Raw genomic sequence first — 27,786 nt, forward strand, 5'->3', positions numbered from 1 at the left:
TCCTCTCCATGGCTGCAGCTCTGGCCTGGGGCCTGCTCCTGCGGGGGCTCTCCACAGGCCGCGGCCTCCTCCAGGCCACATCCACCTGCTCCACAGGGGGCTCCTCCACGGGCTGCAGCGTGGAGATCTGCTCCGTGTGGGACCCGTGGGCTGCAGGGGGACAGCCTGCTCCAGCAGGGGCCTCTCCCCAGGCCGCAGGGGAACTGCTGCTGTGAGCCTGGAGCACCTCCTGCCTCCTGCTGCACTCACCTTGGGGGCTGCAGGGCTGGTTCTCTCTCCTTGCTCTTCCAGCTTCTGTTGCACAGCAGTATTTCCCCCTTCTTGAATCTGCTCTCCCGCAGGTGCAAACAACATCGCTTATAGGCTCAGCTCTGGCAAGCGCCGTGGCCCTTCTGGAGTTGGCTGGAGCTGGCTCTTATCTGACACGGGCAGCTTCCGCACTGTTCTCACAGAGGCCACGCCTGCAGCCCCCTGCTCCCAATCCCTATGCAGTAATTACAAAGCCTCTGTGCTTTGGGCTGTCGTGATCCTTCTGCAAGTGCAGGGTAGGCGCAAGGTTGCTTTGCATTTCCAAAAGGAGTAAGAAAGCCTCCAACCCCACTGGACCTCAGCCACTTGCAGGTTTCAAGCAACACTCCCCACTTTCAGTTATCTCCCTCCCATGCACACAGTGGAAGCAAGGTTGAGCAAACACCTGTTTTGAAAAGGTTTATATCAATGAAGAATAAAAGAATTCTACTACCCCCAATCTCTCTGTGCATCCAAGGCAAAAATCGTGGATTGTTCTGCCTCAACACTGTTTTCAGACCAAATTTGTCAAGTCATCTAGCAGAGGATTTCTCTCTTGTTCACTCACTAGCTTATTAGAGCACCAGTTTTCATAGGTGATAGAGCAAATTCCTCAACTGTCTGAAGGGACTTGATCCGAGAAAACTTCAAAACTGCAGATGACTCATGATTTTCTGGTGAAGCATCTATTAAATTAGAGCTGTTCCCCTTAGGGCACAGTGAGACAATGTGAGAAGAACCCTGTATCGCACTGATTGAGGCTTTATAACTCTACAGAATTGTCAGCCAACAGTAAATGGAAAGTGCAGGAGGAATGTTCTTTCTTCCTCCTTGCCCTGCCATACGTTAGCGGACAGCTTGTGGTGCGGTATAGGTTCAGAGCGTCGCAGAAGAAGGATTTGAACCCAGGCTCTCCACGCTCTGCACCACTGCCTTCCTGAGGGCTTTTGACTCTTTTTTGTTTGTTTGTTTGTTTGTTTGTTTTGTTTTGTTTTTGCTTTTGTGGATGGTGTCTAAGTCTGGGGGAAAAAGAACCAACTGTGGGAGGAGGGAATGCTACTCCTGTCTGTGATAGTGATGATTTCCGGACAGTGGTAGCAACAGAGCTTCTGCAGAGAAGAGAAAATTACAGGCAGTCTCTGTTGCTATTCCACGTACTGTGAGTACTGTGTGCAGTTGTGGGCACCACAGTATAAGAAAAAGATATAAAACTGTTAGAGAGTGTCCAAAGAAGGGCAACAAACAGGAGGGTCTCTTTTAACAGGTGTATTGAGATTTGTGGCAAGGTTTTGGTAGCAAGGTCAGGGGCTGCACTGTGCTGGACACAGCAACAGATGCACCATAGGCCAAACTCAGACAACAAGCCAAGGTGTGTTGCCTCTGAGAATGCACAGAAAATATTGGATGGAGAGAGTTGGAGAGAACAAAAAGAATGAGGAACAACAGAGGGAACATCAAGGTCATAGGAGGAGGAGAAGTAGATGCTCCATGTGGAGCAGATATTCTTTGAAACCTGTGGAGGATCCATGCCAGAACAGATGAATATTCCTGACAGGGTCTGCAGCCTGTGGAGGACCCACACTGGAGCAAAGTAGAAACGAGAAGAAAGGATAGGCAGAGAAGAACTGCTGCACATTAACCACAGCCTCCTCCTGTGCTGCCCATTTCCCCAGTGAATGGACTGAGCGAGATCAGCAGGTGGAAAACAGGTGCTTGGAGTGAAGTTGAGCCCAGAAGAGGAGGAAAAGTGTTACCCCTATGTGGTTTGATGTTTGTCCTTTTGCTTCCCAACACCTGAACTAGTAATTAAACTTATACAAATTAATTGACATTAAATTAATTTCCTCAAGTTAAGAGAGATTTTTCCACAACAATCATTGATAAGCAATATCCCTGCCTTTATCAAAGCCCATGAGCTTTCTTGTTCCTTTTTTTTTCCCCGATTTTATCCCCTGTCCTGCTGAGGTGGGCAGGAAGTGAGCAGGCTACGTTACATCCAACAGAAGCTCTAACACATTTTTCATTGGAGAAGTAGACTTTGAAATGCCAAACACCTTTACATCTCTAAATATTATTTAGATACCACATGTTGTTAATTTTTACAATAATATTGCATGTTGTTAATTCTTCTAACATCTAGGCTATACATTCAAAATGAGTTATCTAATAAAGTCTATTTATTAAAACATATATAAAAAACATATAACACATATTGTGTTATAAAGCACACAATTCCCTACCAATGACAACAAAAAAAATCGTCTAATTGAGCATGCAGTTTTCATTAGCCTGTTTTTTTTCCAAATACACAACAACACATACACATGTACGTGATGTTGGTTTTTTTTTTTCATCATTTCTCACTGAAGCAATACCCATCCCGTATTGGATCTGTGTCATTACTCTAAGTTTTGTTTCTAATGTACTTGAAAAACTTCTTAACTCTACTGATTGCAAGAGTGGATTTTTTCCTAGTGATCTTAACTCCATTTATCAATTACTTATTCCCTTAAATTCCTGCTTTTAAGAGATCGTTAGGTATTCACCATCTCTCACTATAATTTATAGCTTTTCTTTTCTTTTTCAATAGTTCAGCCCTAGTCAACTCGGAGTTGGGGAGCAGCAGCTTCTATGGAGATACTATGCTGAAAGAAAAAAAAAAAAAAGATGAGGGAAAAGGAATGTGGGACAGAGAGATGGGGCAAGGGGGGTGGTTTGACCAGGATACCTTGAGAGTCTGGGAAGAGAAGAAATGGATGGGTGCTTAAGAGGTGAGATCGCTCTTGGCAGCATCACAGCCTGCATACTGAAGAATCGTGACAAGCAGTTTAGAAATGTGAGTTATTGGTGGTCTTCTGTTGATCTGCAGCTGTGCTCCATGGCTATAGCTGTAATTTCAGCAGTTTACTGTGTAAGCCGCATGTTGCCACTTCATTGATCAAGGCAATGCTGTTCAGTTGCAGGGAAGAGGGGCAAGACACAGGGAAGAAACAGAGGGAATGGAGAAAACTGTACAGTCTGGATATGCACAAGTAGCAATAAAATCAGTGCTGGACAGAAAGAGACAAGACAGACAGACAGACAGACAGACAGACAGACAGGAAGAAAGAAAGAGAAAGAAAGAAAGAAAGAAAGAAAGAAAGAAAGAAAGAAAGAAAGAAAGAAAGAAAGAAAGAAAGAAAGAAAGAAAGAAAGAAAACGAAAGAAAGAAAGAAGAGAAAGAAAGAAAAATAGAAAACCCCACACTCATAAAAATGAGAAACATCCAGGCATAAAAGGACATAAAACAAAGACAACTGTCATGATGTGGTATGATAGGATCTAGGAGAAAGCAGAAATCCAGCAATGCTGTCTTTCCTACTCCTCAAAACCAATTCAGTTGACAACTATGGATGCTTCCAGCTGGAAAAAAATGGAAGAATGAAGTGGAGGACTCCTTGCCATCGCTGTGTTTCTGGAGCGCACCTCTACCTTTCTGCCCAACAGGGGGTGGTTCTTGGGAGATAATTGCAGAATGTGAAAAAACATGACCAAAACCAGAGGACCCATCTCCACAACTGCATGATAAAGATAAAAGACATCTCTAGATGCAGACCTTAGAGCTCCAATTCACTATGTCCCACTATTGGAAGTTATTTTTATGCTTTGTTTTTAAGGCCACTGGCTGCCTCCTCCCTTATGCTCTCCATTCCCCCTGTTGTCCTGTCTTCTTTCTCCTGCATTGCTTCCTTTCCTTGGTGGACTTGATGAGGTCTTTGATATTGTGTTGTATATCTATGTACGAAGGCAGTATGTCTCTTATTCTTTTACACTGCTGACTGCTACCCCATATACCTCTGCAAGTTTTCTTACAAGGGATTAAGAGAGAAAGGCCTGTGCCTGGCAGAAGGAGCAGTGAATGATGATCTAGCAAAGCAGTCTATCACAGACAGACGACACTGGCCCAGAAATCCTGCTTGAAAATTTGGTGTACATGAAACTGAGACAGAAATTGGAACTTTCGACCAAACGCTGTAGGTTAGAAGTTGTTTTAGCTGAACGTACTGGGCACGTATTTGAACGCAAAAGGTAAGGTATTGTTTTGTTCCTGTAAGATCTGAGTGTTTCACACAGCACTCCAATGTCCTCTCTTAAGTAGGGGAGGCAACCATAAAATGCAGAAGTTGGCAGATGCACAGGATGTGAGGTACTCTCAGTAGAGAATTTGTTCCTAATATATATTCTAAATCTAACTTTTCAGTTTAAAGCGGTTACTCCTTGTCCTGTCGCTCCAGGCCCTGATAAAGACTCCCTCCCCAGCTTTCCTACAGGTTGCCTTTCAGTACAGGAAGGCTCTCCCTGGTGTCGCAGTAAGCTCACCTGTTACCCAGGGGTCACAGTTATTTCCTGTGATAGGAATAATGACAAGGGTTAATCTATTTCAGGTGATTTCATACAATTATAGAAAAGCTTTTGTTGGAAAGCACCTTAGAGGTCTCCAGATCACCCCCGTACTTCAAGCAGGGCCATTTTTAAAGCCCTGTCATATTGCTCAGGGGCTTGTACAGTCAAATTTTGAATGACCCCAGCAAGAGACCCTACAGTCTCACTGTGTGCCTTTGCCAGTGCCTAGGCAGAGTGTGCTTCCCCTGCTGGTCCTGGTGAGATGAACTGATACAAGTTTTGAGAAAACAGAAGTTTATGCTACTGCATGAAGTACCCTTTGTAACATTTTTTTTTTTTTAACCTTTACCGTTTCATATCTGAAATTTGAAATTCATCAGGGAACTCAGCCTGGCACACAGTAAAACTGATGGCAGATACTTCGCAATATTATTTGAATTTCACGTAAATAGAACAGACTAGCAACTTAGGAGAAGTAATACAATTTTAGAAATATTCAAAACCAAAGGCATTCCAAACTAAGTTTAAGTTCAGAGGAAATCCAAAGGAAAAACTAATTTTGAAACTAATAATCAGAGAACATAATCTTCTACAAACGATAGATTTTCCTCCTGCATTGGGTAATTTTGATCTGTCTTTAATGATCATCTCGATATGGCTTTGACACTGAGTATTTTGCTTTGCCACTGCATTAAGTCTTCTTCTCATGTGTGGTAAATGTCCTGCTCTCATGGGATGGGCCTAGGAGACATACGCACTGTGTCTCATGATGCTTGGATATCATCTTAAATCTGTGAGAAGAGGAAAGGTCTCACTGCTTCCTGAACAGGGAATTGGATGTCTGCAGTTGAGAACCCTCTGTCTAATCTAGAAACGTGAAGGAAGGAGTTTGCTGGATTGCAAGTGACAGTGAAGAAAGCCACAGATGACATATCGAACTGATTGAAATGTTATTTAGCTCAGGGCATGGCTAATGATGTGGAGCTGGAATAGTTTGACGATTGTAATTACACTCACTATCATTGTTATTTGTTTACAGGATGGTAATGCCTAAAGGTCCCGCTGGAGCCTGAAACAAGGTTGTGCTGGGTGCTGCACGTGCATATATCAGTGGCGATTTGAGAGCTAGTGATACAAACAGACAAAACAGAGATTGAAAGGAGAAACAGAGGGATAGAGATAAGAAGATCTCCCTGCAGGTCATTTAGGGTAACCAGCCATGAGTGCAGTGCATCCAGGTCTCCAGTGCTCTGCTGGCCCAGCCAGATGAATGGAAAACATTGCAGCTTTGGAAAAATAGTGTTTCTTCGAATTCTTTGGCCACAGTTTTGATGTTTTAGGACTGCTTTTTTTTTTTTTTTCTTTTCCCCATTTGTGCTAGAAAAGGTGAACTTTTCAAATACCTATTCTGAATTAAAATATCGTTTTCATTGTTATGTTTCTGTTTTGTTGGCACCATTCATAATGACTTCTACCCTTCGGTGGAAGCAAAAGCTTATCATACCATAAAATTGGAAAGATCACAGAAAACTTCAGAGCTTTTGAAGAAAGGTGAGGAAAATCCATTCCCTGCTCTAGGCAGAGAGAGTGGCTGATTTCCAGAAAGGTAAATGGGCAGGATAAGGCCGCTTCATGTTCACTGATGGCCAGTTGTATGGACTGTGAAGATAATGGACTACCAGCACAAGAGACGGTGCCAAAAATCTAATCCAATACGATCTATTTCAAGTGGTGGAGACCTGATACTCTATGACAATGTGAGGAAGACCTAACTGTCAGGCAAACTTTGAGATGATCATGTTCAGGATCTAAAACTGTTATGACAAGTGTCAACACAGGAAGGGTGAAACAAAGGCATGAATGTCATACAAGGACCGATAAATCTCAGGAAGGCTGGAAACCAAGGCAAATGGATGGAATAAGATGGTGCTTTGTGTTAGCAAGAAGCAGAGGATAGAGAAATTAAATGTTATGGGTCAGCAAAAGAGTGGTTTTGTGCAAATCACTGCTAAAGATAGACAGCCTTGCTAGCCTGCTCTTTGCTCTTAGCTCCAGTCTAATAGTGAATTATCTCTGTACAGTTATCAGACACGTAAACAATAATGGGAATTATGGGAGACTTTAACTTCCAGCAAAAGATTGAAAGATAATTACCACTTATGTTCATCCAGGTATACTATGTGATGGCTTTCTTCCCAAAAGTGAAAGAATACAAGACCGTTTTAGACTTGGCTCCTGTATGGGTTTAAATGTAGTAAAATTTGAATAAAGTGTGATCATGAGCTGACTTTTCTCATTTTACATTTCAAGACAGACAAAACCAGGTTTAGAATGAAGGTTCTGAGGCTTAGAAATGCAAACCTTGAAATCTAAGGAAATGAATAATTGAGTCTGACTAAGCAGCTCTGGGACTTGAGTGCAGAGAAGGCATTGTTAAAATTCAAAATTCAAAGAGGAAAAAAGCGATGAGAAAAGGTATGTTTCAGAGGTTAAAAACTGCAGAAATAAAGTAAGAATGACCAAAAACCTCCTTCACATAGGAAATTAAACAATAATAGTAAGTGGTACTTAAGCCACAGAAACCAGAGGGAAGAAAGAGAACAAATTAGGACAGTTGCACACTTGAGGCAAAACTAGGTCAAAAGTTACTGATGTCTCAAATGCTGCAAATCTGATTTCCTGCATCTAACAGCAACAACAATGTGATGTTAAGGGCAGTGACAGGACTCCCATTGAAAAGGAGGGTAGGGCACTAGGCGCAACATCATCTGGGGTGAAATAAAAATCTATAGTGATTCAAGTGAAAAATGAAAAGCTGATATCTACCTAGCCTGTTAACAGCATTGGCACGCAGAACAACAAGTCAAGTAGGAAAAATGCATAACAATTGTGCAAATCGGGGATAGTCCCCAGAATGGGAGAGTAACAAATATACTTCTGTCCAGAAGAGGGTAAAGAGTCATCCAGACAAGTGTGGGCCTGTTAGTTTGACATCAACACCGTGCAAAGTTTTGTAGCAAGAACAGATAAGACCAGGGAAGTAGGGGGTAATGTGTAATTTACAAGATAATTTATCAGAGCTAAATTGTTTCCAGATAATTTAGTAGCTTTCCTTTGTAGGACCAGTTCTTCCCTACACAGGGGATGAACTCCATCTATTTCACTTTCTGTGAGCTTCTGATACATTATCTACGGATTTGAGCTTTGGGGCTGCAAGTGAATAAAGGGAATTTGCAATTGTTCACACTGAAGAGGGAATTACCAGCAAAGGAGTGGTTACCTATGGTAATTCTCAGAGACAGTTCTGAAACTGCAGCTGCTAAGGAGGCAAAGACTCATGGAGAAATGTAGGCTGGAAGGGACCTCTGAAAACCCAACCTCCTATTCAGGGCAGAGCTGACTTCAAAGTTAGATATGTTCGGTATGGACATGGTGGCTGAAGATTAAAAATTACACAGGAGCTTTGAGATTTGCAGGTGACATAAGGTTGGGAAGTACTACCAAGCCTGACAGAAGGCTATCGCTTGTGATTGAAATGGTTCAGGTGAAGTGACATGTGATAATACAAAGCAGAGCCATTCTCAGAGATTCTCAAAAAAGGGTGATTTTTTGTCATGTTTGCTATATGGCAGTCAGGAGTTTAAAAAAAACAAACAAACAAACAAAATGACAAGAAAACCTCTTATGAGCAAGTTTGGACAGGAAATTGGTAGAAACTTCCCATTTTAAGAATGAAGTGCACCATAGCTATGAAGTCAGCATTCACCTAAGCAGTAATGGCCAACTCAAATCCCCCACAAGAAAGCAGTGGACAAACCAGAACACTAACAAACATGTTGGGGTCTAGAGTCAAACAGATATACCTAACTTTATTATACCTCAGCATCTGAGGGATTGCTTTTAGAGGCTGAGGGCTTGTACCCCATTTCCAATCACTTTCTCTGTGCCCCCTTCCCCAGAGAAGGAAGCTGCTTGGCTTCACTGCCCTCTGATTCAGCTGCCCGCTGAGGCTGCCCGCTCCTCAGCACCTGTAAGCAGCAGCACCTTCAGGTCTCCTCCTGCACCAGCAGCACATCAGCGTCTCTTGTTCCAGCAGCAGGACATCGGCGTCTCCCATTGCACCATGCAGACCTCCACGCCTCGAGTGCCACCAGCAGTACTCAATGCGAGCTGGACGCTCAGGGCACTTATGGCCACCCACCTTTGTGAGGTCAAAGGCTGACAGTGACTCTCTGCTGACCTCACACGGCTCTCGGGCGCCCCGATGGCAGAGGTTACGGCGGTAAGCTGACTGCCAGGAGAAAAGGCTGACATGAAATGGCTGCTCCACAATGCCAGGAGCAAGGTCTGCTGGAATGGGGGTTCGGAGGGGAGCTCGGCCTTCGGCCTGGGAACTGTGCCTGGGAGCCAGGGACGTCCTTGGTGTGCAGCTGGACACCTGGGCCTGAGAAAGCAAGGTTTCTTTAGAGAGAATTGGAAGCATCGTCACCTAGTGGCTGTGTCAGTGGGACGAGAGAAATGCACAGCATCTCTTGGTTCCCTGAAGTGCACGTGTCCTACGCCCTTGGATGTCTCCATGATAGAAAAAGGGACTGATTTTTACCCAAAACAGAGCTCCTTTCTCTCGGGAGCTTCTCATGCTGCGTGTCCTCCTCTCTTTCTTGTATTTGGCTATGACTTTAGGCTTGTTCTTGCTACTCCTTAAGCAGACTGAAGCTTCCCCGGATCATCACGTTAACTGCTTTTCACTACCTCTAAGTGCCTTTCCTCCACTTCTCATCTAATTAATTAGTGCTATCCTCTTCACGCCTGCTACAGAGGTATCTTTCCTACCTGGTACAATCTAGAAGAGCTTAGCAGCATCCATACGTCTCTTTCCTTTAGTCGTCACAGTAGACTTGCTCGAGGTAATTTGTGTTGAGCAGTAATCAACAGGAAGTGTCACCAAGCCATGGCTGCATTTGCTTGTGTCTTATGGAATCCCTGCAGCTGTGTCCCCTCCCAGCTTCCTGTGTGCCCCAAGCATCCTCGCTTGCAGGGCAGTAGAAGATGCAGAAAAGTCCTGGCCTTAGTGGAAGCACTGCCCTGCAAGAGCTAAGACATCCCTCTTAGCAGCACGCTGTAGCCCCGAAATCCCAAAAAACGGCACATGCCAGCTACTGGGAAGGAAATGAACTCTGTCATTGTGATATACCCGCTCAAGGCCCTGCTCTTTGGCCCAGGTGTCTACGAGGCGGTTTTGGAAATGAATCCTGTTGTGTGACTCCGTTCTTTCTGGGTGCTACGTCCCCATAAAGCTTGCTTTTCAAGGCCCAGGAGGGTCTGCCGGGCACTGGCCTGGGTTCCCAGCCTGACCCACCTGCTGGGAATCAGGGAGGCTCGGTCGGTGTCTTGTGTTGGGTTTACGAGGACAGGTTCTGGTAGCGGGGGGCTGCAGGGGTGTCCTCTGTGAGGAGAATGCAGCAGCTGCCCCATGTTAGATAAGGGCCGGTTCCAGGAGGCTCCAGAGGGACCCGCTGCTGCCCAGAACTGAGACAAAAAGGATGATGTTTTGCGCCTGTGTGAGAGCCCACCTAAGAAAGGGAAAGAAACCTGCTGCACAGCAGCGTCTGGGTCAGGGAGGAGTGAGAAACCTCTCTGCAGCCCCCAAGGTGAGTGCAGCAGGAGGCAGGAGGTGCTCCAGGCTCACAGCAGCAGTTCCCCTGCGGCCTGGGGAGAGGCCCCTGGTGGAGCAGGCTGTCCCCCTGCAGCCCACGGGTCCCACACGGAGCAGATCTCCACGCTGCAGCCCGTGGAGGAGCCCCCGGTGGAGCAGGTGGATGTGGCCTGGAGGAGGCCGCGGCCTGTGGAGAGCCCCCGCAGGAGCAGGCCCGGCCTGGACTGGAACAGGCTCTGCTGAGCCTCTTTTGCCCGTGACGATCATAGTGGAGTGATCTCCCTGTCCTTCTCTCAGCCCTTGAGCGCTTTCCATCCTATTTTCTCCCCTTTCCGTTTGAGGAGGGGCAGGGAGAGAGCGGTTGAGGTGGAGCTCAGCTGCCCAGCTGAGGAAAAACACCACACCTGCTGTTCTTCGACCCTCAGCAACCCCACAGCATCTTCCTGGAAGGGATCCCTTTCCTTCACGCCTGACAGGCGCCGCCTCCAGAGGCTTGTGCCCCGTTTCCGATCGCTTTCTCAGTGCCCCCTTCCCCAGAGAAGGATCCCAGCTGCTTGGCTTCCCTGCCCTCCGATTCCAGGCTCCCGGAGCTGTTATCCCAGCATCGCAGCAGCCAGGTGACAATGTGCTCGCCTGCATGACAGCTGAAATCTTGTCCCATGTCTCGCAGCTCGCCCAGGGATGGGGATCACCTGCCTACTGCTGCTTTTCTCTCTTTTCTATTTTATAACAGCCTCCTCTTCCCTTCGATGGCCCTACATTGGGGTCGCCTGCCTCGCCTTCCTATTGCTCCTTCCCCTTCTTCGGAGGACTTTCTTCCCTGCCTAAACCAGATGACTTCTGCATCCATTCCTTCATCTTGTGTGTATTGGCGACTGATACGGCAACGGGGTAGTCCCCGGAGCCAGCTGTAGGGCCTGTCCCAGGGTTGGAGGGGCTGCAGGGAACATCACAAGGGTTGGAGGGGCTGCAGGTAACTTCACAGGGGTTGCAGGGGCTGCAGGTAAAATCATAGGAGTTGCAGGGGCTGCAGGTAAAATCACAGGGGTTGGAGGGGCTGCAGGTAAAATCACAGGGGTTGCAGGGGCTGCAATTAAAATCACAGGGGTTGCAGGGGCCGCAGGGTGCGTCAGAGGTTTGCATCAGATCAAGACGCATTTCCCTAGAACCACACATTTCCTCCTGAAGGTGCTGAATAGTATTGAATGGTCTTCAAATGCATAGAGCAGACCCAGCAAACGTACAGCTGGTGCTCGGAAGTAGTTAACTTTTATTTTGTTGTTGTTAATTTTGTATCATGACAACAGATGCAAATATGTATCTTGAGTTGAGGGCAAAGGTGACCTTGGATCTGAAGCACACAGGCGTTCACTAATGTCCCCCCCACCCTGAGTGAATCCAGAACGACTCGGAAGGAAAAATAAAGTACAAAGCAGTGCGTTGTGATAAAGAGAGTTTAATAGGGTAGAAAAGGAAGAGAACCTAAAAAAATGCCATCCTGTACAACACAGTCAATAAAGTAAATTTAATGAAATAAAAATGAAACCAATTTTTCCCATTCTAATGAATTCCTATCCCCATCGTGACTTCCCATCCCACTGATCATTTCCTATCCCAACAACCTCCCGTGTCTGATCCCAAGGCTGAATTCCCAACTCCCATCACCCTCCCATCCACCCAGCCGTCCACCCATTTTCTCCCGTCCGTGCTGGCCATGCCCACATCCATGCACGGACTGAGCATGGGCAGCGGGAGCGGGCTGCATGAAATCCCCTCGGCATCCCAGTGCAAGAACAGCTGCAGGCAGAGGCCTTGCTGAGTGAACACCTACACTAGAGGAATTTAATAAGGAAGGCACTAAATAAGAGAAATGACCCGAACGAAGAAATAAGTTTGGGATCTCAGCCATTTGGTGTCCCAACAAGCAGTTCCCATGCCCAACCTTTCCCACCCCAGCTATTGCCAACATCCCAACAGCTTCCCACTGCAACGTTCATTCGTGACCCGCGCATTTCCCATTGCCCCAGTTGCCCATCCCTGACAGTGGCAAACACTGCCCAGCTCCAGCACTGGAGAAGGGAGAGGGCAAGCGAGAGGGGCAAGGGCTGAGGAGCGTGGCTGAAGCTGGAGCAGGCGCCTGCAGAGGTCTCTGTGCCTGCATGCTGAGCGGGCCCGGGTGCTGCGGGGGCCGTCGAGGAGCGCAGGGTCACGGGTAGCCGTAATACTTGGCTATGGCGTGGTCCTTCTGCCGCTGCACGAAGAATTGCACGGGGCCGATCTTCATCTGGTGGGCCGCCCGCTGCCGCTCCTCCTGGGCCAGCTTCTTCAGGCGCTCCCGCTCGGGACGCTGCTGTGGCGTGATGGGCACCGACGCCTCCTGCTCCTCCAGTGGCGTGGGCGCCGCGTCGCCGCCCGCCCAGGGCCCCACGCAGGGCACGTAGTCCACGCGGGGCTGCGCCGGACGCTGCAGCGTGCGTGGCTGCGTGGGCAGAGGCTCCCGCTGCGCTTGGCCCCCCGCGGCTGGCAGGCACGGCGCTCTGGGCGCCTGCTGCACGGGAGCTCTCCACGCTCGCGCCGTGCTGCCTGGTGGTGCCGGCACCGCCTGGGCCTTGTCGCCAGCTGGGGGCCGGGGGGCAGCGGGCACAGCGCTGGAGCCTGGCACCGTCGGCGGGGCCCTGGGCATGCTGCTGGGGCCGCTGGAGGTGGGCTGCAGCTGCACACAGGGCGGCTGGCGCACTGGCCCCAGCGCCTTCGCCCTGGCCCCCAGCGGCTGCAAAGTCTCGCTGGGGGTCTTTGTCCCCGGGTGCTGGCGCTGCAGTGTCTTGTCCCCGATGGCTTGGGGACGGAGCCTGTCCTGGGCCCGCACGGCACGGGCACGGGCACGGGGCTTAATGGGGGGGGGCTCCAGCAGCAGCAGCGCTCTCCGGGGAGGCGGTGCCGCTGCTCCTTGCCCCCCAGCAGCCCCCGGGCTTCGGGCTCTCTTGCTGGGCGCCCTGGTGCTGTCGCTCGCCGGCTGCTGCCTGCCGCCGCCCGCTTGGCTGCTGCTGCCAGCCACCGCGCTGTGGCCACCCGTCTTCCCCTGGCACAGCGTCTTGGGGCCTTGGCCACCCTGGCCCAGCAGCGTCGTCTTCTCCTTGCCGGGGGTTTTCTCCGTCGCCGGCCTCCTGTGCTGGGAGCTCTGCGCTGTGCTGGGGGTGCTGGTGGGCGCGGGGCGCTTGGCCCCCCACTTGGTGCCGGTGGGCGCAGGGGCAGGCGGGGGGCTCTTGAGGGGACTCAGAGGGGGATTGGGCAGGGGCCTCCTAAGGGCTCTAATAAATTCAGGGCCAGGGGGGCTCTTGAGGGGACCCAGAGGGGGATTGGGCAGGGGTCTCCTAAGGGCTCTAATAAATTCAGGGTCGGGGGGGCTCTTGAGGGGACTCAGGCGAGGCTTGGGCAGGGGTCTCCTAAGGGAATTAAGGAATTCAGGGTCGGGGGGTGTCTTGAGGGGACGCGAGGGAGGGTTGGGCAGGGGTCTGCTAAGGGCAGTGAGGAATTCAGGGTGGGGGGGCCTTTTGGGGAGAGTGAAGGGAGGGTTGGGCAGGGGTCTCCTGAGGGCACTGAGCTGGGGACTGGCTGCAGGCTCGAGGGGGTAGCTCGCTGCCGGCACAGCAGGGGGCTGCACCGCCCGCCCACCCTGCACCTTCTCGGGGTGCACCCCAGGGGTTGAGGGTACCTCACCCAGCGCTCTGGTGGCTGCCAGTCCCTGTGTGCTCGGCTCCTCCATGTCCTCGCAGAGGTCGGGCAGCTCAGACAGGAAGCGGCTGAGCACAGGACTGCTGGGGACACCGGGGAAGGCGTCCTGGGGCTCCACGGCATCGAGCCAGCTGAGCAGCTCCTCCAAGCCGGAGATGTCCAGGTCAGCCGGGAGCTGGTCCTGCAGGTGCTGCAGCTGCTGGCTGTCCCCTGCCAGGTGGGGAAAGGCCTCGGCGAAGGCATCGGGGCCCAGCTCAAGCAGCTCCAGGGGCTCCTCAGGCACCTCTGCAACTGTCGCCGCTGAGGAAAGAGCAAGCAAATCCCCCAGGATGGGCGATGCCAGCTTTCCCATGGCTCCTGGGTGTGGGGCGCCCAGCGGCCGGCTGCGCCAGCCCCAAACTCACCGTCGGGCGTCACCGTCCGGGTGCTGGCGGTCGTTGGAGCCTGGGCAGGCTCGGCGGGAGTGGGGCCGGGCAGCGGGGGCCCCTGGTCCTCGCTGAGCCCCACGGCGTGGTCGCAGGGCTCCGGCAGCCGCCCCCGGCTGCTGGTCAGGGTGCGGGGCGCGGGGAGCGCCTGCCCCCGCAGCGGAGGCCCCGGGACGAGGAGGGGTGGGGGGCCGGGGTGGGCAGGGGCCTGCAGCAGGCAGGTGCCTGCGGGGTGCAGGAGCTCCCCATGGAGCACGGCCCCGGGCCCCAGCCAGAGGGGATCCTGGGGCAGCACCGTCCCCGTCCCCACGGGCTCTCCCCACTGGTAGACGGGGGCCCAGGGAGGAGCGGTGTGGGGGAGCTGCCCCACAGCAGGGAGCTGCCCCACGGCGGGGAGCTGCCCAAGCTGCAGGTGGTGCCCCTCGGGTGGGAGGTGCCCCCCAGGTGCCAGCTGCACCCCGGCGGGGAGCTGCAGCACCTGCCCCTGGACCCCCGGCACCACGTGCCAGACGGTGGCCTGGGGCAGCGCGTAGGGGAGGGTGGGTACCTGGGGGGGCTGCAAGGGCAGCGCCATCGCTCCGGGGAGGGAGGGCAGCAGCCACGCAGCCACCGTTGGCGGCACGGCTGGGACGACGAAGGGGGAGTTTTGCGTCTGCGGAAGCCGCGGAAGCCGTCTGGGGAAACCCTCTGTGGGAAAAAGGGCGCTGGGGTGAGATCTGGGGCGCTGGGCTCGCCAGCAGGGCCGCAGCCCCGGGAGGAGCGGGAGCCGGCTGCTGTACCTGCCATGGTGGCTGGAGAGTGGGGCGGTCGGTTGGGGAACGCGGGCAATGGCGGTTCCGTCCCAACGGCTGACCAGCCCCTCACCGCCATCTTGGTGAGGACTGCAGGTTTTGGACCCAAGCAGGCTTCCCGTCGCAAGACTTTTCCATCCCCATCAGGCTTTCCCTCCCACGCATCATTTGCCATGCCCAGGACGGTTTCACACCAACACTTCCCCGTCCCAAGCGTTTCCCGTCCCAGTACCAGCTTTTCATCCTAACGGTCATTTCCCATCCTTACAATTTCACATGATAACAGATTCCCATACGAGATATTTCCCATCGACACGAAGCGTTTCTTAATCCAAAGAGATCTCATCCCAAAGAATTCCCATCTCTCTGATTACTTTTCCAAGTACTTCCTTCCCCAGTGAATGTTACCCGCCCCATTAAAGACTTCCCATCCCAATACTTCCCCATCCCCGGAGTGATTTCCCATCCCGACGCTTTTGCTTCCCAAGGATTTCAAACCCAGGGAAGATTTCCCATCTCTTTGATTTCCTAGCCCAATGGCTTTCCACCCCAAGGAAGTCTTCCCATCCCAGCAATGATTTCTCGGCCCACTCATCATTTCCCATCCCAATCATTTCCCATTTTCACCATCCAACAGACAGCTTAGCCAGCCCACAGCTGTAGAGAGATCACAACAGGGATTTGGACGATTCTGTTAGATGCAAGGTCACGGAGACTTGGTGTGCTACCGATTGCTCTTTATTACAGATCAACACAGATCGCCAGTACCAAGGGCGCTGGGATGAATCTGCTGAATATGCAGATACAAGGCTCTTACATTTCTTACCAGGAAATAAACAGATATGGGCATTTCTCTCTACCCACCTTAGTAAAAAGATAGGAAGGGTAGAGCAGTAATTAAGAGGAGCATGCTCAGCCACCGGCACGGAGGCTGCCCGCTCCTCAGCACCTCTAAGCAGCAGCACCTCAGGTCTCCTCCTGCACCAGCAGCACATCAGCGTCTCTTGTTCCAGCAGCAGGACATCGGCGTCTCCCATTGCACCATGCAGACCTCCACGCCTCGAGTGCCACCAGCAGTACTCAATGCGAGCTGGACGCTCAGGGCACTTACGGCCACCCACCTTTGTGAGGTCAAAGGCTGACAGTGACTCTCTGCTGACCTCACACGGCTCTCGGGCGCCCCGATGGCAGAGGTTACGGCGGTAAGCTGACTGCCAGGAGAAAAGGCTGACATGAAGTGGCTGCTCCACCATGCCAGGAGCAAGGTCTGCTGGAATGGGGGTTCGGAGGGGAGCTCGGCCTTCGGCCTGGGAACTGTGCCTGGGAGCCAGGGACGTCCTTGGTGTGCAGCTGGACACCTGGGCCTGAGAAAGCAAGGTTTCTTTAGAGAGAATTGGAAGCATCGTCACCTAGTGGCTGTGTCAGGGGGACGAGAGAAATGCACAGCATCTCTTGGTTCCCTGAAGTGCACGTGTCCTACGCCCTTGGATGTCTCCATGATAGAAAAAGGGACTGATTTTTACCCAAAACAGAGCTCCTTTCTTTCGGGAGCTTCTCATGCTGCGTGTCCTCCTCTCTTTCTTGTATTTGGCTATGACTTTAGGCTTGTTCTTGCTACTCCTTAAGCAGACTGAAGCTTCCTGGGCACATCACGTTAACTGATTTTCACTACCTCTAAGTGCCTTTCCTCCACTTCTCATCTAATTAATTAGTGCTATCCTCTTCACGCCTGCTACAGAGGTGTCTTTCCTACCTGGTAAAAGCTAGAAGAGCTTAGCAGCATCCATACGTCTCTTTCCTTTAGTCATCACAGTTACTTGCTCGAAGTAATTTGTGTTGAGCAGTAATCCACAGGAAGTGTCACCAAGCCAAGGCTGCATTTGCTTGTGTCTTATGGAATCCCTGCAGCTGTGTCCCCTCCCAGCTTCCTGTGTGCCCCAAGCATCCTCGCTTGCAGGGCAGTAGAAGATGCAGAAAAGTCCTGGCCTTAGTGGAAGCACTGCCCTGCAAGAGCAAAGACATCCCTCTTAGCAGCACGCTGTAGCCCCGAAATCCCAAAAAACGGCACATGCCAGCTACTGGGAAGAAAATGAACTCTGTCATTGTGATATACCCGCTCAAGGCCCTGCTCTTTGGCCCAGGTGTCTACGAGGCGGTTTTGGAAATGAATCCTGTTGTGTGACTCCGTTCTTTCTGGGTGCTCCGTCCCCATAAAGCTTACTTTTCAAGGCCCAGGAGGGTCTGCCGGGCACTGGCCTGGGTTCCCAGCCTGACCCACCTGCTGGGAATCAGGGAGGCTCGGTCGGTGTCTTGTGTTGGGTTTACGAGGACAGGTTCTGGTAGCGGGGGGCTGCAGGGGTGTCCTCTGTGAGGAGAATGCAGCAGCTGCCCCATGTTAGATAAGGGCCGGTTCCAGGAGGCTCCAGAGGGACCCGCTGCTGCCCAGAACTGAGACAAAAAGGATGATGTTTTGCGCCTGTGTGAGAGCCCACCTAAGAAAGGGAAAGAAACCTGCTGCACAGCAGCGTCTGGGTCAGGGAGGAGTGAGAAACCTCTCTGCAGCCCCCAAGGTGAGTGCAGCAGGAGGCAGGAGGTGCTCCAGGCTCACAGCAGCAGTTCCCCTGCGGCCTGGGGAGAGGCCCCTGGTGGAGCAGGCTGTCCCCCTGCAGCCCACGGGTCCCACACGGAGCAGATCTCCACGCTGCAGCCCGTGGAGGAGCCCCCGCTGGAGCAGGTGGATGTGGCCTGGAGGAGGCCGCGGCCTGTGGAGAGCCCCCGCAGGAGCAGGCCCGGCCTGGACTGGAACAGGCTCTGCTGAGCCTCTTTTGCCCGTGACGATCATTGTGGAGTGATCTCCCTGTCCTTCTCTCAGCCCTTGAGCCCCTTCCATCCTATTTTCTCCCCTTTCCGTTTGAGGAGGGGCAGGGAGAGAGCGGTTGAGGTGGAGCTCAGCTGCCCAGCTGAGGAAAAACACCACACCTGCTGTTCTTCGACCCTCAGCAACCCCACAGCATCTTCCTGGAAGGGATCCCTTTCCTTCACGCCTGACAGGCGCCGCCTCCAGAGGCTTGTGCCCCGTTTCCGATCGCTTTCTCAGTGCCCCCTTCCCCAGAGAAGGATCCCAGCTGCTTGGCTTCCCTGCCCTCCGATTCCAGGCTCCCGGAGCTGTTATCCCAGCATCGCAGCAGCCAGGTGACAATGTGCTCGCCTGCATGACAGCTGAAATCTTGTCCCATGTCTCGCAGCTCGCCCAGGGATGGGGATCACCTGCCTACTGCTGCTTTTCTCTCTTTTCTATTTTATAACAGCCTCCTCTTCCCTTCGATGGCTCTACATTGGGGTCGCCTGCCTCGCCTGCCTATTGCTCCTTCCCCGTCTTAGGAGGACTTTCTTCCCTGCCTAAACGAGATGACTTCTGCATCCATTCCTTCATCTTGTGTGTATTGGCGACTGATACGGCAACGGGGTAGTCCCCGGAGCCAGCTGTAGGGCCTGTCCCAGGTTGGAGTGGCTGCAGGGAACATCACAGGGGTTGCAGGGGCTGCAGGTAAAATCACAGGGGTTGGAGGGGCTGCAGTTAAAATTACAGCAGTTGCAGGGGCTGCAGGTAAAATCACAAGTGTTGCAGGGGCTGCAGGGTGCATCACAGGTTTGCATCAGATCAACCAAAAGAAATTACGTCAGCTAGGGTCAACGTTTTACGCATTCTTCTAGTTATATCTGCGTGGCCCTTTTGGAAGGAGCCCAGATCAGAGCGTTTCTCGTTGTGGACTTCAGGCTCCTGTCCAGGTTAAGCTGTGCAGGTCGTTATTCATGCAAGGACATAGAGAGGTGGAGGATGGACGGGAGTCGTGGAGGTGGGAGCCCCTTTCTTGGAGATGATATGTGCCCATCCATGTGGGGAGGAATTACCTTGGCCTAATAAGTACAAGGTGTTTTCACACTTTGTGTGTTCCTTCAAGGCCTCCACCAAAGGTGTCAAGGTGAATATCAAACAGACCTGAAGAGACCCAGGAACTGGGCTAAGGAGGCAGTTGCTATAGGAACAGAGTGGCTCATGGTGGATAATATTGAATGATATGTCACATTCACAAACTCACTGCGCTGAGGCAGTGTCTCAAAGGAGGCATTAAAGCAAACCCAAGGAACAGAGAGTGAGCTGAGGCTGGGAGCTGACCTCCTGCTGCCAGCTGGTGTCAGGGCACGTGCACAGAAATGCACGTTGCATCTGTGAATTCTGGGGATCATGCACAGATTTCCTGTGTGTTAGCATGCTTGTGCTTGTGGCTGTGCTTACAGCCGTGAGGGACACACAGGGCCGTATTAGTGCTTTTCCTGGGTTTGCTTCCCTGACAGGTGATATGCTAGAAAGCATGTGGCCCAATATTATGTACTTTAGCAGGGAAGTGTGATTTTCACACACAAACATAAGTAATGTCCTCAGCTGCAAGCAGATCTCTGCCACCAAAGCACAGTGTTCCTGGGGTAGCTCTTTTCCATTTGATGCATACAAAGCAGAACAAAAACGCTGATGAAGTCACCAAAGCATAGTGACTAGATTTCCAGGGGCAGTGATTTCCTTCGTATCAGGGCAGACACAGATCCCTTTTGCTCATTTTGGAAATTATGTCCAAATCTCGGGGGTCAGAGCGATGGAGGATGTCGACTTCTAATAATTCCTACAGGCTTTGTCTTCCACCATGGAGAACCGTCTTTATGTGATGCAACTTCCCACTGAAGGGGAATTCCTGCACATTGTAAGGCTCTAGTCCATATGAGCTGGCCCCAGATACCATGGGTAGGTCCACATCCCAGACAGAGCAGAGCAGCATACATAGCTGCAACAGGCTTGAATAAGGACGCTGGTCGGTGGATAGTAGGACTGTTGCTTGGTAGTTTTAAGCTGCTGGGCAGCTGAACTCCACCATAGCCACTCTCTCACTCCCCCTCCTGAAAGGAAAAGGGGGAAAAAATATGATGAAAAGGGCTCAAGGAATTGTGATAAGGACAGGGAGATCACTCAACAATTATCGTCCTGGACAAAACAGATGCAGCACAGGGAGATTAATATAATTTGTTGCCTATCACTAGCAGACTACAATAGTGAAAAATTAAAAGCAAACTTAAAACCCCTTTTACCTCCTATCCACCCTGCTCTACCTCCTCCTGCCGAGTGTTGCAGGGGAATGGGGGATGTGGGCTGTGGTCAGTCCCTAACACTATCACCTAACACAACATCCCTAACACTTCATCACCTGCTGCTCCTCCACGGTCCCTCTCTGCCCCTGTTCCACGCGGGGTCCCTCCCACGGGATGCCGTCCTTCCCGAAATGAGCCTGCGGGGGCTGCTTACAGGCCACCATTCTTGAGGAACTGTTCCGATATGGGTCTGTACCACAGGGTCCGTCCGTCAGGAGCAAACTGCTCCAACCTGGGTCCCCCACGGGTGGCAGCTCCCCCCAGGCCCCCTGCTCCTGCGTGGGCTCCTCTCCATGGCTGCAGCTCTGGCCTGGGGCCTGCTCCTGCGGGGGCTCTCCACAGGCCGCGGCCTCCTCCAGGCCACATCCACCTGCTCCAGCGGGGGCTCCTCCACGGGCTGCAGCGTGGAGATCTGCTCCGTGTGGGACCCGTGGGCTGCAGGGGGACAGCCTGCTCCAGCAGGGGCCTCTCCCCAGGCCGCAGGGGAACTGCTGCTGTGAGCCTGGAGCACCTCCTGCCTCCTGCTGCACTCACCTTGGGGGCTGCAGGGCTGGTTCTCTCTCCTTGCTCTTCCAGCTTCTGTTGCACAGCAGTATTTCCCCCTTCTTAAATCTGCTCTCCCGCAGGTGCAAACAACATCGCTTATAGGCTCAGCTCTGGCAAGCGCCGTGGCCCTTCTGGAGTTGGCTGGAGCTGGCTCTGATCTGACACGGGCAGCTTCCGCACTGTTCTCACAGAGGCCACGCCTGCAGCCCCCTGCTCCCAATCCCTATGCAGTAATTACAAAGCCTCTGTGCTTTGGGCTGTCGTGATCCTTCTGCAAGTGCAGGGTAGGCGCAAGGTTGCTTTGCATTTCCAAAAGGAGTAAGAAAGCCTCCAACCCCACTGGACCTCAGCCACTTGCAGGTTTCAAGCAACACTCCCCACTTTCAGTTATCTCCCTCCCATGCACACAGTGGAAGCAAGGTTGAGCAAACACCTGTTTTGAAAAGGTTTATATCAATGAAGAATAAAAGAATTCTACTACCCCCAATCTCTCTGTGCATCCAAGGCAAAAATCGTGGATTGTTCTGCCTCAACACTGTTTTCAGACCAAATTTGTCAAGTCATCTAGCAGAGGATTTCTCTCTTGTTCACTCACTAGCTTATTAGAGCACCAGTTTTCATAGGTGATAGAGCAAATTCCTCAACTGTCTGAAGGGACTTGATCCCAGAAAACTTTAAAACTGCAGATGACTCATGATTTTCTGGTGAAGCATCTATTAAATTAGAGCTGTTCCCCTTAGGGCACAGTGAGACAATGTGAGAAGAACCCTGTATCGCACTGATTGAGGCTTTATAACTCTACAGAATTGTCAGCCAACAATAAATGGAAAGTGCAGGAGGAATGTTCTTTCTTCCTCCTTGCCCTGCCATACGTTAGCGGACAGCTTGTGGTGGGGTATAGGTTCAGAGCCTCGCAGAAGAAGGATTTGAACCCAGGCTCTCCACAGTCTGCACCACTGCCTTCCTGAGGGCTTTTGACTCTTTTTTGTTTGTTTGTTTGTTTGTTTGTTTTGTTTTGTTTTTGCTTTTGTGGATGGTGTCTAAGTCTGGGGGAAAAAGAACCAACTGTGGGAGGAGGGAATGCTACTCCTGTCTGTGACAGTGATGATTTCCGGACAGTGGTAGCAACAGAGCTTCTGCAGGGAAGAGAAAATTACAGGCAGTCTCTGTTGCTATTCCATGTACTGTGAGTACTGTGTGCAGTTTTGGGCACCACAGTATGAGAAAAAGATATAAAACTGTTAGAGAGTGTCCAAAGAAGGGCAACAAACAGGAGGGTCTCTTTTAACAGGTGTATTGAGATTTGTGGCAAGGTTTTGGTAGCAAGGTCAGGGGCTGCACTGTGCTGGACACAGCAACAGATGCACCATAGGCCAAACTCAGACAACAAGCCAAGGTGTGTTGCCTCTGAGAATGCACAGAAAATATTGGATGGAGAGAGCTGGAGAGAACAAAAAGAATGAGGAACAACAGAGGGAACATCAAGGTCATAGGAGGAGGAGAAGTAGATGCTCCATGGTGGAGCAGATATTCTTTGAAACCTGTGGAGGATCCATGCCAGAACAGATGAATATTCCTGACAGGGACTGCAGCCTGTGGAGGACCCACACTGGAGCAAAGTAGAAACGAGAAGAAAGGATAGGCAGAGAAGAACTGCTGCACATTAACCACAGCCTCCTCCTGTGCTGCCCATTTCCCCAGTGAATGGACTGAGCGAGATCAGCAGGTGGAAAACAGGTGCTTGGAGTGAAGTTGAGCCCAGAAGAGGAGGAAAAGTGTTACCCCTATGTGGTTTGATGTTTGTCCTTTTGCTTCCCAACACCTGAACTAGTAATTAAACTTATACAAATTAATTGACATTAAATTAATTTCCTCAAGTTAAGAGAGATTTTTCCACAACAATCATTGATAAGCAATATCCCTGCCTTTATCAAAGCCCATGAGCTTTCTCGTTCTTTTTTTTATCCCCGATTTTATCCCCTGTCCTGCTGAGGTGGGCAGGAAGTGAGCAGGCTACGTTACATCCAACAGAAGCTCTAACACATTTTTCATTGGAGAAGTAGACTTTGAAATGCCAAACATCTTTACATCTCTAAATATTATTTAGATACCACATGTTGTTAATTTTTACAAGTAATATTGCATGTTGTTAATTCTTCTAACATCTAGGCTATACATTCAAAATGAGTTATCTAATAAAGTCTATTTATTAAAATATATATAAAAAAAATATAACACATATTGTGTTATAAAGCACACAATTCCCTACCAATGACAACAAAAAAAATCGTCTAATTGAGCATGCAGTTTTCATTAACCTGTTTTTTTTCCAAATACACAACAACACATACACATGTACGTGATGTTGGTTTTTTTTTTTCATCATTTCTCACTGAAGCAATACCCATCCCGTGTTGGATCTGTGTCATTACTCTAAGTTTTGTTTCTAATGTACTTGAAAAACTTCTTAACTCTACTGATTGCAAGAGTGGATTTTTTCCTACTGATCTTAACTCCATTTATCAATTACTTATTCCCTTAAATTCCTGCTTTTAAGAGATCGTTAGGTATTCACCATCTCTCACTATAATTTATAGCTTTTCTTTTCTTTTTCAATAGTTCAGCCCTAGTCAACTCGGAGTTGGGGAGCAGCAGCTTCTATGGAGATACTATGCTGAAAGAAAAAAAAAAAAAAAGATGAGGGAAAAGGAATGTGGGACAGAGAGATGGGGCAAGGGGGGTGGTTTGACCAGGATACCTTGAGAGTCTGGGAAGAGAAGAAATGGATGGGTGCTTAAGAGGTGAGATCGCTCTTGGCAGCATCACAGCCTGCATACTGAAGAATTGTGACAAGCAGTTTAGAAATGTGAGTTATTGGTGGTCTTCTGTTGATCTGCAGCTGTGCTCCATGGCTATAGCTGTAATTTCAGCAGTTTACTGTGTAAGCCGCATGTTGCCACTTCATTGATCAAGGCAATGCTGTTCAGTTGCAGGGAAGAGGGGCAAGACACAGGGAAGAAACAGAGGGAATGGAGAAAACTGTACAGTCTGGATATGCACAAGTAGCAATAAAATCAGTGCTGGACAGAAAGAGACAAGACAGACAGACAGACAGACAGACAGGAAGACAGACAGGAAGAAAGAAAGAGAAAGAAAGAGAAAGAAAGAAAGAAAGAAAGAAAGAAAGAAAGAAAGAAAGAAAGAAAGAAAAAAGAAAGAAAGAAAGAAAGAAAGAAAGAAAGAAAGAAAGAAAAGAAAGAAAGAAAGAAAGAAAGAAAGAAAGAAAGAAAGAAAGAAAGAAAGAAAGAAAGAAAGAAAGAAAGAAAGAAAGAAAGAAAGAAAGAAAGAAAGAAAGAAAGAAAAATAGAAAACCCCACACTCATAAAAATGAGAAACATCCAGGCATAAAAGGACATAAAACAAAGACAACTGTCATGATGTGGTATGATAGGATCTAGGAGAAAGCAGAAATCCAGCAATGCTGTCTTTCCTACTCCTCAAAACCAATTCAGTTGACAACTATGGATGCTTCCAGCTGGAAAAAAATGGAAGAATGAAGTGGAGGACTCCTTGCCATCGCTGTGTTTCTGGAGCGCACCTCTACCTTTCTGCCCAACAGGGGGTGGTTCTTGGGAGATAATTGCAGAATGTGAAAAAACATGACCAAAACCAGAGGACCCATCTCCACAACTGCATGATAAAGATAAAAGACATCTCTAGATGCAGACCTTAGAGCTCCAATTCACTATGTCCCACTACTGGAAGTTATTTTTATGCTTTGTTTTTAAGGCCACTGGCTGCCTCCTCCCTTATGCTCCCCATTCCCCCTGTTGTCCTGTCTTCTTTCTCCTGCATTGCTTCCTTTCCTTGGTGGACCTTGATGAGATCTTTGATATTGTGTTGTATATCTATGTACGAAGGCAGTATGTCTCTTATTCTTTTACACTGCTGACTGCTACCCCATATACCTCTGCAAGTTTTCTTACAAGGGATTAAGAGAGAAAGGCCTGTGCCTGGCAGAAGGAGCAGTGAATGATGATCTAGCAAAGCAGTCTATCACGGACAGACGACACTGGCCCAGAAATCCTGCTTGAAAATTTGGTGTACATGAAACTGAGACAGAAATTGGAACTTTCGACCAAACGCTGTAGGTTAGAAGTTGTTTTAGCTGAACGTACTGGGCACGTATTTGAACGCTAAAGGTAAGGTACTGTTTTGTTCCTGTAAGATCTGAGTGTTTCACACAGCACTCCAATATCCTCTCTTAAGTAGGGGAGGCAACCATAAAATGCAGAAGTTGGCAGATGCACAGGATGTGAGGTACTCTCAGTAGAGAATTTGTTCCTAATATATATTCTAAATCTAACTTTTCAGTTTAAAGCGGTTACTCCTTGTCCTGTCGCTCCAGGCCCTGATAAAGACTCCCTCCCCAGCTTTCCTACAGGTTGCCTTTCAGTACAGGAAGGCTCTCCCTGGTGTCGCAGTAAGCTCACCTGTTACCCAGGGGTCACAGTTATTTCCTGTGATGGGAATAACGACAAGGGTTAATCTATTGCAGGTGATTTCATACAATTATAGAAAAGCTTTTGTTGGAAAGCACCTTAGAGGTCTCCAGATCACCCCCGTACTTCAAGCAGGGCCATTTTTAAAGCCCTGTCATATTGCTCAGGGGCTTGTACAGTCAAATTTTGAATGACCCCAGCAAGAGACCCTACAGTCTCACTGTGTGCCTTTGCCAGTGCCTAGGCAGAGTGTGCTTCCCCTGCTGGTCCTGGTGAGATGAACTGATACAAGTTTTGAGAAAACAGAAGTTTATGCTACTGCATGAAGTACCCTTTGTAACATTTTTTTTTTTTTTAACCTTTACCGTTTCATATCTGAAATTTGAAATTCATCAGGGAACTCAGCCTGGCACACAGTAAAACTGATGGCAGATACTTCACAATATTATTTGAATTTCACGTAAATAGAACAGACTAGCAACTTACTTAGGAGAAGTAATACAATTTTAGAAATATTCAAAACCAAAGGCATTCCAAACTAAGTTTAAGTTCAGAGGAAATCCAAAGGAAAAACTAATTTTGAAACTAATAATCAGAGAACATAATCTTCTACAAACGATAGATTTTCCTCCTGCATTGGGTAATTTTGATCTGTCTTTAATGATCATCTCGACATGGCTTTGACACTGAGTATTTTGCTTTGCCACTGCATTAAGTCTTCTTCTCATGTGTGGTAAATGTCCTGCTCTCATGGGATGGGCCTAGGAGACATACGCACTGTGTCTCATGATGCTTGGATATCATCTTAAATCTGTGAGAAGAGGAAAGGTCTCACTGCTTCCTGAACAGGGCATTGGATGTCTGCAGTTGAGAACCCTCTGTCTAATCTAGAAACGTGAAGGAAGGAGTTTGCTGGATTGCAAGTGACGGTGAAGAAAGCCACAGATGACATATCGAACTGATTGAAATGTTATTTAGCTCAGGGCATGGCTAATGATGTGGAGCTGGAATAGTTTGACGATTGTAATTACACTCACTATCATTGTTATTTGTTTACAGGATGGTAATGCCTAAAGGTCCCGCTGGAGCCTGAAACAAGGTTGTGCTGGGTGCTGCACGTGCATATATCAGTGGCGATTTGAGAGCTAGTGATACAAACAGACAAAACAGAGATTGAAAGGAGAAACAGAGGGATAGAGATAAGAAGATCTCCCTGCAGGTCATTTAGGGTAACCAGCCATGAGTGCAGTGCATCCAGGTCTCCAGTGCTCTGCTGGCCCAGCCAGATGAATGGAAAACATTGCAGCTTTGGAAAAATAGTGTTTCTTCTAATTCTTTGGCCACAGTTTTGATGTTTTAGGACTGCTTTTTTTTTTTTTTTTCCTTTTTTTCTTTTCCCCATTTGTGCTAGAAAAGGTGAACTTTTCAAATACCTATTCTGAATTAAAATATCGTTTTCATTGTTATGTTTCTGTTTTGTTGGCACCATTCATAATGACTTCTACCCTTCGGTGGAAGCAAAAGCTTATCATACCATAAAATTGGAAAGATCACAGAAAACTTCAGAGCTTTTGAAGAAAGGTGAGGAAAATCCATTCCCTGCTCTAGGCAGAGAGAGTGGCTGATTTCCAGAAAGGTAAACGGGCAGGATAAGGCCGCTTCATGTTCACTGATGGCCAGTTGTACGGACTGTGAAGATAATGGACTACCAGCACAAGAGACGGTGCCAAAAATCTAATCCAATACGATCTATTTCAAGTGGTGGAGACCTGATACTCTATGACAATGTGAGGAAGACCTAACTGTCAGGCAAACTTTGAGATGATCATGTTCAGGATCTAAAACTGTTATGACAAGTGTCAACACAGGAAGGGTGAAACAAAGGCATGAATGTCATACAAGGACCGATAAATCTCAGGAAGGCTGGAAACCAAGGCAAATGGATGGAATAAGATGGTGCTTTGTGTTAGCAAGAAGCAGAGGATAGAGAAATTAAATGTTATGGGTCAGCAAAAGAGTGGTTTTGTGCAAATCACTGCTAAAGATAGACAGCCTTGCTAGCCTGCTCTTTGCTCTTAGCTCCAGTCTAATAGTGAATTATCTCTGTACAGTAATCAGACACGTAAACAATAATGGGAGTTATGGGAGACTTTAACTTCCCAGCAAAAGATTGAAAGATAATTACCACTTATGTTCATCCAGGTATACTATGTGATGGCTTTCTTCCCAAAAGTGAAAGAATACAAGACCGTTTTAGACTTGGC

General features: G+C 49.4%; 1 protein-coding gene across 1 annotated transcript; it reads right to left on the minus strand.

The window, feature by feature from the left end:
- Nucleotides 1-11,916: 11,916 nt before the first annotated feature.
- Nucleotides 11,917-16,006, minus strand: LOC136789568 (proline-rich protein 36-like). Its single transcript, XM_066989609.1, has 2 exons — nucleotides 14,464-16,006; nucleotides 11,917-14,359 (listed from the first exon to the last, which is right to left on the minus strand). Exons 1-2 carry the CDS (start codon nucleotides 15,056-15,058, stop codon nucleotides 12,534-12,536), a joined length of 2,421 nt encoding a protein of 806 aa, XP_066845710.1. The 5' UTR covers nucleotides 15,059-16,006; the 3' UTR covers nucleotides 11,917-12,533.
- Between the last annotated feature and the right edge of the window lie 11,780 nt (nucleotides 16,007-27,786).

The sequence above is a fragment of the Anser cygnoides genome, unplaced genomic scaffold, assembly GCF_040182565.1.
Source record: "Anser cygnoides isolate HZ-2024a breed goose unplaced genomic scaffold, Taihu_goose_T2T_genome scaffold_63_1, whole genome shotgun sequence".
NCBI classification, from domain to species: Eukaryota; Metazoa; Chordata; class Aves; order Anseriformes; family Anatidae; genus Anser; species Anser cygnoides.